Source organism: Diabrotica virgifera, chromosome 7 (assembly GCF_917563875.1).
Source record: "Diabrotica virgifera virgifera chromosome 7, PGI_DIABVI_V3a".
NCBI classification, from domain to species: Eukaryota; Metazoa; Arthropoda; class Insecta; order Coleoptera; family Chrysomelidae; genus Diabrotica; species Diabrotica virgifera.
The window spans coordinates 94411312-94425591 of record NC_065449.1 but is presented as its reverse complement, the minus strand read 5'-3'; the positions used below and the strand labels follow the sequence as shown (position 1 = coordinate 94425591).

The following is a 14280-nucleotide window of genomic DNA, read 5'->3' as shown; positions in this document are numbered from 1 at the left end:
CACACTACGCATACTGGAGCCGTGAATAAAATTCTACTGCATTGCAAAATTTGAAAAAAATTAATTTTTTCATGATTTTGTGTAACACTAGCAGAAAAAGATGCTCATTTTGGCGCCCCCAAACAGGGGCGCCCGCCTGCAATGCATCCCTTGCAGGCCCGTTATCGCCGGCCCTGGCTCTTACAATAAAAGAGATATTCGGATAATTCAAAAAACAAAACCTTAGCGATACCTCCAGGATAACACAAAAGGAGTATGAAACACAATCAGCCCTCCAATTTTTCCTCAGAATTTTTTAAAGTTCAATAAAGGAGAAATTACAACGCTTCCATTCACCCCCGTAAATGCCTATGCCTATCTAAGCAAAAAAAATTGTTACCGGGGTAATAACAAACGACATACATGTAACCTACAAACTGATGCAAGAATCTTGAAAATCGGAGTACAAATAATAAAGTTATAGATTGTCAAACTTAATCAAAAATTTTGGGTGGCGGAATTTTGTGCCGGTGAGTGTATATCTTTTCCAAGAGCAGCTTGAAACTTCACCACAAGCACCTTTTTACAATTACATTCTTTGATTGTTTCAAGTGGTTGTTAAAATAATTTTTAGGTCTGCTGTGTTATTAATTTTTTAACTTTTTGATTGTTTTTAGTATCATTTGGATAATATTGGATGTACCAAAAAATGTAGTGTACTGGCAGATTCCATGCAAGAAAATCATTTTATGATTGGTAGAGATGATGTAAGTATTTGTTTTATTTTTTATTGTACGATGGGAGGGATTTTAAAATACTACCAGTATTTCATGAGCGTACATATACTGATAATTATTCAGCTGTATATTTTAGGTCATATATTGTTACACTTCCGATGGTAGAGGCCCATGTTACGCAGTAGATGGCGAAAAAGTAATGTTGGAATGGTTCAGAAATTACCTTATTATTATATCCAAAACAACTCGTTCTGCAAACCTAACAACCATGCCCACAGAAACCCCATCCAACAATTCAGAAAGTAACCTCATAACAGTTTTAGATATACATAATAAGTTTATTGTATTTTCAACTACAATGCCCAGAATTAAAGCTGTTTTGAACGAATGGGGTTCTTTTTATATTCTGGATGAAAATAATAAACTTTATCATTTGGATGAAAAAGATTTGCAGTCAAAGTTGTCACTGCTGTTTAAGAAGAATTTATATGATATTGCAATTAGGATTGCAAAGAGTCAACAATACGATACCGATGGTTTGGTTAATATATTCAAGCAATATGGGGATCATTTGTGTGAAAAAAGTAAGTAAAACAAATACTAAATTAATTTATATAAAACGTTTGATCAGTTTTATAAAGAATTCCTAATTCAATACAATATGTCCAATGAAGCGTTTACTGCAACTTTCAGGGAAGTATGTTGGTTTGTAAAGTTTGTGCTGTGAATCGCCCAAGAAGCACAACTTCATTAGTATATATTACTATGTTGGGCCAACCTTTCCTGATATATTTTACTAGAATGTTTTTTGATGTAGAACTAATTATTGTGTCCTTACTCAGTCTATTCCTATGGTAAACTACTCTTTGACTCAAAGTTTCTTCTAAAGGTCGCTGCATATTATCATGCACGTAGCGTTTAGTTTCCCAAAAATATGATTAAATTGTTTTAAATATGAACAATTCACACTGTCCGGAACGTATCGTATCAGACACCTTTCAGTAAACTCAGGTTTTTCGGAGACAACGCTACGTGCTGGAAACGCTACGTGCATGATAATATGCAGCGACCTTTAAGAGTGTAGGCGCAAAATTTCGACCCAATGCTTTTTTAAATGCATTAATTTTTTTCGAATCTTGAAAAATGTAATAAATATTTTTGAAAAATTTAAACGCCAATGAAAGATTACATTATTACCGAATGCCGAAAGTCCCTTAGAATAAAGAAAAAGTTTCTTTTGAATGGGATATTTAAAATTAAAAATCGCACTCAATTTTCTCTTAGTTTTTCACCCCTGTAACTTATTAAAAACATTATTCGCGGTGTGCAAGTACTTGGAGGGGATACGAGAAACGATCGTGCGCGAATAGCGGAGAAATCTTGTAACTTTCTTAAATAATTCATATTATCAATTGAAATTGTCAAATTGACGTATATTTCATACCTACTGTCATTAAAGAAGAAACATATGTTGCTCACAATATTGATATGATATGCAATTATTATGTAAAAGTATATTTAATTAATTGTATTTTGCTTGCAGTACTGCATTTTATTAACTCATTTTATTTACTACATACAATTGTTTACCTTTTAATAACATAACCTAAATCTTACTTTTTCTTCTTATAATTTTTTTTTGGGCTACGGCCTGGGCAATTATCCAGCAACCAGGATCAATATGATTGGCCAATATAATTAAGAGTGCGAAAAAAGTTGCCGAGCTATGAAACCAGGTGTCGCTTTTCTGAACTTGCACGGTCCCAATAGAAGTTTTCAGGGACTTTCGGCCCTCTGTTATAATGTAATATTTCATTCTGCGTTTAAATTTTTCAAAAATACTTATTAGTTTTTTCAGGATTCGAAAAAAATTAATGCATTTAAAAATCATTAGCCGAAATTTTGCATACGCTCTTAATAATTTATTGCATTTTCTTTTCAGTAAATTTAGATTATTACCTTTAACGTGTGTGTTATTGCTGAAATGGTAGATATCCAGATATCAAGCCGTTCTGTATTTTAAATGTTTCAAACAGGTCATCTCTTGTTCTTCTATCTTTGAGGGTGGTAAGGTTTAGCTGGCTTACTCTACTCTCATATGTCAGGTAATTTGGTGAATAGTCTTTGTACTCTGTCTGTCTGCTAAGAAACTTTCGCATATTATGGATTTACCGTAGATTGTGCAAACTTAAGTTTTGGCCTCACATATTTGTATAACTCCAATGCCATTTCTTTGTAAATAATGTATCCTAATGGTCGCTGTATTAAATATATTAGTGAGGGAGACTTCTAAATAATTTTATTGTTATGTGTTTTCCATTTTAGATCAGTAATGATGGTGATTCCTAGATCTCTTTGCTTTATATCTGCCTCAATATGTCACCATATTGCAGCAATGGGTTTCGATATACCTTTTTGTCATTGCAAAAGATTTGGTTTTTGTTTTTAAGCGTTGGTAGAGATCACTTAAGTCGGCTATAAATAGCAAAGTTTCAAAGACAGAGCCTTGACCAACGCCACTGTTTATTTAGTTCTTCGCTAAAAATGCATTTTCTACTCGAATTTGGAAGTTACGTTCTGAGATGAATCTCCTCTTACTCCAAAGTGGTGGATTTTGTATATGTAATTTATTGGTACTTTATCACAGGTTTTCTCAAAGTAATGATGAATCAGATCAATATAATTCATGTTTATCATGCGTTCATGCTTATCATATGCAAGTGTCTATTGGTTTGGTAAGAACATTGGTAAATATGGATTTTTTTTTGAAAAATCATATTGATGTTCTGGTATAGTGTTTCTCTAGTAAAAGTTCTGTAAGCTCCTGTGCAATATTTTTCCATGCATTTACAAAGAGCAGAATTAAGCTTCGTCTTCTTTATATAGTACCTATCAATTACGAACATTAGCAATTTTGGCCTTGTTTACTGCTTCTCAAAACAGGCATGCGCTCATTATATTGAACCAAATTCTTATATTATGCATCCAGGAGCTATGTGATCTTCCATGGCCTCTCCTAAAAAACAATTTCCCTTCAATAACCAACCGAAATACCATATCTCTCATTATTATGTTCAAATTACACTGATTCCCGTTTTTTATCGTGATAAGTACATACTTCACGTTTTTTCCCGTTCTGTGGAGAACTTCAAAAATTGGTCACTCGATCAACATGAGATCCGCAGTATTCGTCTATAGTACCACCAAAACCTTTTAAATAAACTAATTCCATTATTTATAACACCTATTTTCCTATTAATAAACAGCGACTAACGATGGACTAAGCTAAACCCTCTTTAGTCTCGGACTAAAATTTAATCCGAGGTAACAGCAGGTTTAAGCCGAGACTAACTTGACGTTTTGTATTCATAACCTTACAAACTTGCTAAATACATTAGTTGCTTTTGCTTGCTTATATCTAATAACATTATTATATTATTATTGATAATGGAGAGAGAGATTATTTTATTAATTATTTAAGATTAATAGACGAATTAAATGAGGATAGAAATTAGCGGAACGATATTCCTCCTGTGAGACACATTAAAATATACAAAATTAGGAAAAAACATATTATTTACTCAAGTTAGCTGCACTACCCCCCACTTCAGGAGCTTCCAGCGAGCATTCGTTCAGAACCTACGGCCAGGTACAGCAGTGGCTGAATGAGAAGAAGAATCCGCTTGAGTGGGTCGGAATAAGATTAACGAATACCTGACACCAATTACAGCAATACGTGCCACGTGCTGCAACTCTCGAGGAATTACTTTCCCTCATAGTGTGTACTTGCAAAGACGAATGCATCCCGTGAGTGTAGAAAAAGTGGTCTAAACTGCTCAAGCATATGCAGCAATTGCTCGGACCTGAGATGTGATAATGGGGACATAACCATCGTAGACGAAAATGTAGGAGACGACGATGTTGTATTTGAAGAGGACTGAAACTGATGAATAAGTTTACTTGAACTGATCAATAAGTTTACTTGAACTGATGAATACGTTTACTTGAAAGTCATTGCATTATAATCATCATTATTATCCAAAAAATATTTCGGATATTTAAAATTATTTTGTTGGAATTTACTGTTGGAAAGATATTCATACGACATTGTCCATAGAAAGTTCAGAGTGGGTTTCTCCGTACCACAGGTTTATTCGACCTAGGTCTTGTTTTCCCTTAAAAAGTAGCACCCCTTGAGAAGGTGGTGAGGTTGACGTTCGTTCAAGGGCTTATCACCAACATACCTCCAGCTACTGAAATAGCAAGTTACATTTACAAACCAGCTACTGAAATAGCAAGTTACATTTACAAAACACAATCCTGTTGAAGAAAATTAGTTTCCTCAGTAATAATATTATAATTTGCCCAAAAAAATATAAAAAATATGAAACACCTCCACTTTTACACCCTTGATTTTAGAACAATTATGCATAGGACCTTTCTTGTTTTAAATTTGACGTAGAATATTTTTGTATAGAACCTTCTTCAACTGGCTAAATGGGCGCAGTTCCCAAAGGCCATTAAAGAAGAAAAATAAACTTTCTTCACGCTAAACCGCATAGTTTTCGTAATATTTGCGAAAAACGTAAAAAACTATTAATTTGCCGACTTTTCCTCTTTCTCGACAGTCTATGCCCTCGCGAAGTCAAATTTTTTACATCAAATTTGTATCCACTCGACTTTAATAATTCAATATCTTTTGGCCAGTGTCCTACGGACAACAATCAATATGCGTTTTAAATTTGCTTTCGTATGCAGTTCTTGCATTTTGCTTCAAATGAAGTCAGTTTCCATAAAGCTGTTAAATAAATAAACGTGCGATTTTTGCCATTTTTCACGATTTTCGTGAGATCAATAAATGTTATCAATTCCATTGACCGGTCGCTATGCAATTTCCATTGTTAGAGCCTAATCTTCAAAATCTATAACATGAAATTTCTATTTTATGTTAAATCTATAACATTAGACTACTTAGTTGCTGTATTTAGTTACTAACGTCAGGACCAATAAATAAATATTAAATACATACAAATTTACATGTTATGGACATTCTTTATATATTTCACAATTCATTTTTGGTCGCATCTATTTTTACAATTTATCTTTTTAGGTGATTTTTCTGGTGCCATTGAGCAATACATAAAGACTATTGGAAAGCTAGAACCGAGCTACGTAATCCGAAAATTTTTGGATTCTCAACATATAGAAAAGCTTACGATGTATTTGAATGCTTTACATAAACAAGGTCACGCAACAGAAGATCATACCACGCTTTTGCTAAATTGTTACACCAAACTAAATAACTCTGTCGGCCAATCCGATAGCTTGAAAGAGTTTATTTTGTCAAAAGATGGAGATTTTAATTACGATGTGGATGTTGCCATTAAAGTATGCAGGTATGTTTTAACGTTAATTTTGTTCTTTAACTCTAAAAATATTCGAAAAGTTGTTCTCAGCTATTTTCAAAGCCTCATCAATATGTTGATAGAACGTTTCTATTTCATTTTTCGTTCCATGTCATTGGTGAATAAACCGTAATCAGGTTAAGTTTTATGTGAGATGTATTTATTTGGTGTAAAATCCCTACAAAGTACATCCCGGACAAAGAATCCTTACAAATTATTCCTGGACAAAAAATTCCCAGGCAAAAAATCCCCAGATAAATAATCTCCGGACAAAAAATCACCACAAAAAATTACGGTCAAATAATCCACACAAATTTTTTCGGACAAAAAAATTCCGGACAAAAATTCTCCAAGAAATATTTGCTGCCGAATATTTCACAAAAGTTTTCCCGTGACCACAATTGACGCAAATGTTTTTCAGCCTCAGTGCAAAAGATTATAACAATCGCCACGAAGCCTTTTTTCGACACGAAAATAATATTAACAAATAAGATTAACCGTAAATTGTAATTTCGATTACCAAATTTCGAATTCCAATTTCCTATTCCAACTGGTTTTCTCCAGTGTTAACATCAGGAATGTCGTCGTGAATAATGTTTATATGCTATATCATGTATATTAAATACCGGAATGGGACGTTTCATCGCCGCCGGTTCATCGCCGCCGTTTCGATGCCACCGGTTCATGGCCAGTCCATTTCATCGCCGTCCGTTTCATCGCCGGCCGTTTCATCGCCAGTTAGTCAGTTGATTTTGTATTATGGGAGATGACACGACACGACATTAAATTCAGTTCAAAACTTATGACAATTAAAAAGATAAAAAATATTATTACATTAATTTACTGTTCTATTTCTACTTCCCCTAAATTTGATACTAAATAGTATTAAATTTGTAGTGTTAAATTATATTTTATATTATAAAAGTTTCAAAGTCTATTAAAAGATTAAGTATGGCAACGGGAATGGTCATATCTCGCATTTCCTAGAATTTCTAATTAATACTAAAAATAAATAATAAATGTAACTGTCGAAAATTCGGAAATATATCAGTTAGCGATTAACTGACTGGCGATGAATCGGCCGGCGATGAATTGGCGGCATCGAAACGGCGGCGATGAACTGGCGGCGATGAAACGTCCTAGACCCATTAAATATGTATATAAATAATCATAAACATTTCAATATTTATTTCAGTACTGTTTATTTTGCCGCATACTGTATATTTTGTCCTTTCTATAAAGATTTCGTCTTCTAACGACCTGGGAGTCTGTGTCCTCCCTACCCCTGCCAGATGTTGGTCTCAGATTCCCATGAATCATGATCAGTAACTATTTTGTATTTAGTACTTATTACCATGATAGTCGTACCAGGGATATACTGGCGGATTTTTAATGTAGTGCTTACCACTTACTAGCTCCTCCACCCGAAGCTGTGGGCTAAATGGGATACTGCTTATACCGACTCAGTCGCCAGAGTCTCGTTACTTATCTAGCGGAGAGCACCACGTGCACGTGAGGTTGACAATTGGTTCTGTGTATTATATTCATACAGTGAGCACGTAAAGGTTGGAATAAATTCATTTTCTCGAGAATGGACGATTTGGGAAAAAAATCCCGAAACAGGTCATTTTTATTTTTTATTTTTAAATTACGACTTTTTGGCGTATATATCATACTAATGACGTCACCCATCTGGGTGTGATGACGTCATCGATGATTTTTTTAAATAGGAATAGGGGTCGTGTGATAGCTCATTTGAAAGGTAATTTAATTCTCTATTCAGTAATATAAACATTTAAATAACTATTTATACAGGGTGTCTAAAAAAATTTTTAAATTAAATTTATTGACATAAAAAGAAGAATGCATGTAATTTATTCAGTCCAAAATACATTTTACTATTCTTAGAAAACAGAAAAAAATGATTATTTGAAAAATAATCATTGCTTTTCCCTTAAATTAAATGTTCAAACTGTCAAGAGGAAGGTGAGTGGCGGCTTTAATATTGAATTTAAGCAAAAAACGATATTAATTTGTTAATAAACATTATTTCCTGTTTTCTGATAGCAGTAAAATGTATTTTGAGTTAAATAAATTACACACATTCTTCTTTTTATGTCAATAAATTTAATAAAAAAAAATTATTGGACACCTTGTATACTTAAGTATTTATGTTCATGTTTATATTACTGAATAGAGAATTGAATTACCTTTCAAATAAGCTATCACACGACCCCTATTCTCATTTAAAAAAATTCTAGATGACGTCATCACGCCCAGATGGGTGACGTTACTAGTATGACACATGTCAAAAAGTCGCAATTTAAAAATAAAAATTGACCTATTTCGGTATTATTTTCCAATATCGTCCATTCTCGAGAAAATGAATTTATTCCAACCTTTACGTGCTCACTGTATACATATACACCCATTACCCCTTACACTCCAATATATGCATAAACACTCCAAAAAGGACAAAAAATACTGACAAATAATTTTAAGTAACGTAACTTAAAATAGATACAGAATTCAGAAAATATTCAATAAGTTCTTTTTTCTTTCTTGGCTTTAGCACACCTTGGAATGGTGTCTTAAGAAACTATTAATATTTGTTTGATTAAACTTTAACACATCTACATAAAATAAAGTTATACTTTACAATTTTAGACAGGGGAGTCCAGCTGAAGCACTCATGTTGGCTAAGAAACACGATAAACATGATTGGTACATAAAACTTCAAATCGAAGACCACCAAAAATATACTGAAGTTATTGAATATATCTCCAGTTTGAAATTTTGGGAGGCAGAGGATTATATGCGACGATATGGTCCAATATTGGTAGAACATGCACCGCATGAAAGCACACAACTTCTGAAGAGGCTTTGTACTAATTATTATAAACAAACAACGAACAATATGCAGGACGCACTAGGAGGTAAATTACGTTTTCTTCTCATTCCACTTTTGTGGTATAAATGTTAATAGAACACGATTTTTCGCTTTTATAGAATAAACAATTTTGGTCTTTATAAAAATATTATATGCGATCATAAAACCCACCCTACTTATAAAGCCGTGTTAATGTGCATTTGGGAACTTTGGAGGTAGGGCGGTTTAACAGCTTATTTATACACCTGACAATTGGATCGACGTTATGAGAAATGCAAGAAAAAATGTCTTTAAAGTGATCACAAACTGAATTTAATAATTTTTTTTCCACAAAGTTTTCAAACAAAATATTACAAAATATGAAGTTTCATTGGCTAATGTTAAAGTTGTAACGGTGCGAAGGTCACTGACCACCCCTTAATTTTTTTGTGTTAAGATCATATCTATAGTACGCCCCTGGTATAAATCCATATTTGTTTATCAAAGAATCGTAAGTTTTTCACAGATCTTTCGTATTACGTAATTAATTCTTGATTCTCACGAACGTCGAATGTATAATCTGTTTCTACGCAGAATGTGACGTAGTTGTTTATGAGTGTCTCAGTTTCGTTCGCTGGTAAGCTTGCCGTCAAAGAAATTAGAGTCATAAATCTTTCAGTAGATTGTTTTTACCGACGTAAAGTCTGAATTGTGTTTGTATTAGAGCATAGGTGGTTCAACGATAAGAGCTCCAAAGTTTGATAAACAACAAGTAAGTTCTGTTAGGTCCGTCATCAAGTTAAGTTCTGTTAGGTCCGTCATCAAGTTCAGTTCTGTTAGGGCCGTCATCAAGTTAAGTTTAGTTTTGAGTTGGAGTTAGTTTCCAGTGAAGTTAAAATGTAGTTACAAGTTTCTCCGGCCGGCTGGCTAAAGCTCTGAGAGTTTGGCTCAGCTCGGCACACATGGCGGACAGAGTACGTGAACTCCGGCAATTTTAGTTGTTGTTAGGCTATTGTCGATATTGTTTACCACTTTTGGTATCGGTTTTTTTTACATGCAGTCAGATCCAGGAATTATGCAGAAGAAGTTTTCGTTTTGTGTTGCTAGATTCAAGACCCTAGTTAAAGCATGAAGTTTGCTTCCATTTTAATATTTTTTGATTCCGTTTAATCCGTTTAATGAACTATAAAACAAATCACTTTTAATATTTTTGTTCGAGTAGAACTAATTTGTTTTTGAGAATGCAGATGCATACAATGCTGAATTTTTCTATAAAGATTTTTCTATGAACTATGGTTTTATCAATTATGTACTGTTGCTGTATCAATCATTTATAAAGTGACTTTAGTGAAGTGAAATCGCGCTTTGGTCTTAACAACCACCAAGAAGAAACAGGACAATGATTGTAACACAAGGTATACTTTTTTGTTATGTAGAACTTTTCTTTCATTTTTTTTGTTTGGTAATCTCGATCTCAGTTTGTAACACCGTGAGATCACAGATTCGTAAATTCATTTTATCTACTCTATGTCATATTATGTATAAGTTTTTAGTTTGTGAAAACTGTCATTATAGATAGCAGTGCGTGAAGGGTTTAAAGTGTGCGTGAAGTAACAATGTATTTTAAATGGGATTTACTTTTTCGCACACTTTCAATGGGTTTTTTGGCACACTTTCATATAATCAGATATCCTTAATTTTCGCGTTGTCATGGTGATGACAATATGAGCAATGACTTACAACAAAAATTTTGACAGTTTTGTGGTTTGAAAGTAGTTAGGATTTTTAAATGTCAATGTTCTAAAAATTGTAGAATAGAAATGAATTCCAGTGACGAAGAGTAATAGTTTTTTTATTTGTTTATCGTAGATAAAATATTGTATGAAACTGTGCGTGAAGTACTTTTTGCGAACTTACGCGATGTATAGCACTCGCTCCGTTGTCGCTCCTGCTCTAAAAATCGCGTGCGTTCGCAAAAAGCATACTTCACGAACTGTTTCATAAATAACTATTTTGTTCTAATAAATAATGTTTGATTTTCAAAATACAAATTTATTATTTCTCTTTTCCTTCTCTTGTATCGTAAGAACAATAAAGAATTGGCTGAGTATATGTAGAGTAGATAAGGTAAGTCACGATATTTGTTTTCACGATATATTTGTTTTCACGTAAAAGTATTTTACATATTTTTTATTTGACTATGTTTTTGTTTTATTTTGATTTAGCTATCTTTCTTTTAATATTTCTATTTTATGTATATTTTTGGTTCCCATAAGGTAATCAGTGGCGCCCAATATTTTATTTCTTTTTAATTGACATCCTTATTTTAATTTTCCTATTATTTTTATTTCTAAGCTAATAAGAGTATACCATTAACATCCTTTAAAAATCCACCCCACATCTCTTCCGACTCTGAGCTACTAGGCCATGTCATTCATTGTGTAACATCCCCTAATATGACATAACAACATCTTGTCAAATTTTATTTCTATCAACGTTTCACTGGCATTTGACGTGTTAATGTTATACAAATAGCGCCCTTTCGTGGGACTGCTATAAAGTTCAATGTCTTAAAATAAAAAGGCCCTATATACTATCCTTTGTTTTTAAACCAGGAGGAGTAAACTAAAAAGACAGATTCACACCTAAGAAAGTCACTAAAAAGATCACCAAATACATCTTCTTTTTTGGTTGATCTTGTCGGCCTTCGACGATAATCCATAAGACAGTATAACGTTCTCAAGCCCAATGGGACTTATTTCGACCATATTTACCATAAATTGATATTCTACACTCATCCGCAGCCAGTACTTTTTCCCAATCGTCTATTGTCCAATTGACGTATTCAAGACAAATGTAAGTCTGCGTGTTTTGTGAGCAGCAGTAGTAATGGCCCAATTGCTGTATTGCAAGCTATCAAACCCTGTTTTGTTAACCTTTGTCGAACAGTAGAAATGCTGATTACTGGTCCTTGGACTTGCTAAATATGGCTTTGGAGCATTTGAGCAGATTACATACGGTTTGGAATGCAGCAATAGTGAGACCGTGATCTTTTATGACTATTATCTTCCTTTCTGCGCACATACCGGGTCGCCGTTGTTGAAACTCGGTCTCAATAGATCGTTGGTAAGTTGTCTGCAGAATTGGACCACTAACATTCAATTGTCTTGCGACATCCCTTTGGCTTGTTCCATTTTCCAGCAATGTAACAATCTGAATAGATTTTCGATATTTTTCCACCATGATTAAGCAATACAATTCACTGTAAGGAGGCCAATGTAACAGTAAGATATCTCAGAAACTCTTTAGAACACTACAATAGTTCACACAGTTCTCAAAACAATGAATTTCGCGAAGCTTCGTTGATTCGTAAATAATAAGTGCTGAGAATGTTATGATTTAATAAATATGTTATGCGTTAATAATAAATTTATTTATTCCATTTGAACGCTCGGTTTATCTTCTTAGAATTTTTTTCAACGAAAATGTTTTTTTTTTCGTTTATAATTTCGCATAGTCTGTTCGTTCGTGCGTTGCCGCCCCTGCGATACTTGGAGCCGATTTACCTATAGATACCTATAGATACCTAACAGATGTACTGTTGTCTCCTGAATCTAAATCTGAAAACAGCATTTCGATATCTCAAACCATCTTCGAGATAACCGACCTCAAAGTCAACTTGCATCTCGGGACAGCAATTTAGGGTCATTTAGCAATTTTAGATAGCGACAAAGGAGTCACTGCTAAACACGCATTAAACCTAATAAACTGTACGTAAAAATGCAAATGAAAATTTCATATAATTTAAAACTAGAAACTAGCGCGTGACTTCGGGTGAAATCAGCTATAAACGCTTGTGATCAGGACCCTAACATCAGATATAAAATTTTATCCATATTATACGAGGTACACTTCCCGTCATAAAAAACTGGTACACTTTTTTTTCCCAATGTAAACCTATGTTCAGACTGGATACAATAGTTCGTGAATCACTTCGTTGTTGCCATAACAGATAACGGAATTTCACTAAATCTAAATACAAAAAAGTGACGTTTAAAAATGTATAAAGGTTTTAGCATATTATTTTTTTCACTACCAATTGACCATCATTGAAAAAACCTGGGAAAGCTTGGACGAAGATGAAAATTTATAACTAAATTTATTTCTCAGTGCCCAGAAGATTACAAGAAGTGATTAATAATAATGGAGCTATGACAAAATATTAATATTTTAGAAGTTTCAAATTGTAACACATAATATACATTTATGTATTTAAATTCCACATTTGTTCACTGTAAAAGTTATTCATATATTGTATTAATTTCAAATCAATATTTTTATTTTTCCCGGGTGTTTATTCTAGTATCCCACAAATCAATAGGGTTTTGTATTTACAGTACAATTTACGAGAAACCAATCACGCTTAAAGTTATGTCTAGATTTATAACTATCATTATTTTTGAATTGAAATATTTTCATAAATTATAATAAAACACGAATCAATGTATGGGTACTTAATTGAGATGACTGGCAACGTTGTCTTGAAATTAGAATGACACATTTGACAAGATCAACTTACACAACTTGAAAAACGCGATTTTCGGTTATAAGAGTCGTACCAGTTTTTTTTGACGCGAAGTGTACGTCAAAAAATATGAATTTCGTTCAGGAGTAAGTACCTTTATTTTTCACAATATTTAAAATTTGTTTGGAATTAAAAACTATGAAAGTTTTTCTCAAATTACGGATACCCAACATCATTTTCCTTTATAACTCTTTTATTATTCATTTTACTAAGAAAAGTTATTTTTCATAAAAAGTCTGCATGGTCTAAAATCTAAGATGCAACCATCATATTACACTGGCGGGCAAAAAATTTAGGTCACTAGATGAGTTATACACGTTTGATGCCTCGAATTTCCTAAACCAGTTGTCCGATTTGAATGATTTTTTTAGTAGCTTATAGCTTTATTATTTCAGAATCTGAATGTATTAATATTATTGCTAGACAGGTAAATGTCATTTTATACCGGGTGTAACAATCATACTGTGTCTTTCCTTAAAGTTTGGAACACTCTGTGGAATATTATAGCATAGATAAAATATTGAAATTAAAACTCAATTGTAGCCTTAGACTTTCTTAACATTTTCTTTTTTATTCATTTGCATATGTTGGATAATAAAAAAGTTAGGTACTTTAACAACTAGCCACGTTCTTCATCAATACAGGGTGTTTCTAAATAAGTGCGACAAACTTTAAGGGGTGATTCTGGATGAAAAAATAATAACC

The 14280-nt window shown here is 33.1% G+C and overlaps 1 protein-coding gene across 1 annotated transcript in view; it reads left to right on the top strand.

The window, feature by feature from the left end:
- LOC114327511 (vacuolar protein sorting-associated protein 11 homolog) overlaps positions 1-14280 on the top strand; it is a 91833-nt gene that overhangs the window by 33123 nt on the left and 44430 nt on the right. Inside the window, exons 6-9 of the mRNA XM_028276150.2 lie at positions 657-746; positions 853-1300; positions 5827-6112; positions 8789-9057. Coding sequence (XP_028131951.1) covers positions 657-746; positions 853-1300; positions 5827-6112; positions 8789-9057 — 1093 coding nt within the window. The remainder of the gene's footprint in view (positions 1-656; positions 747-852; positions 1301-5826; positions 6113-8788; positions 9058-14280) is intronic.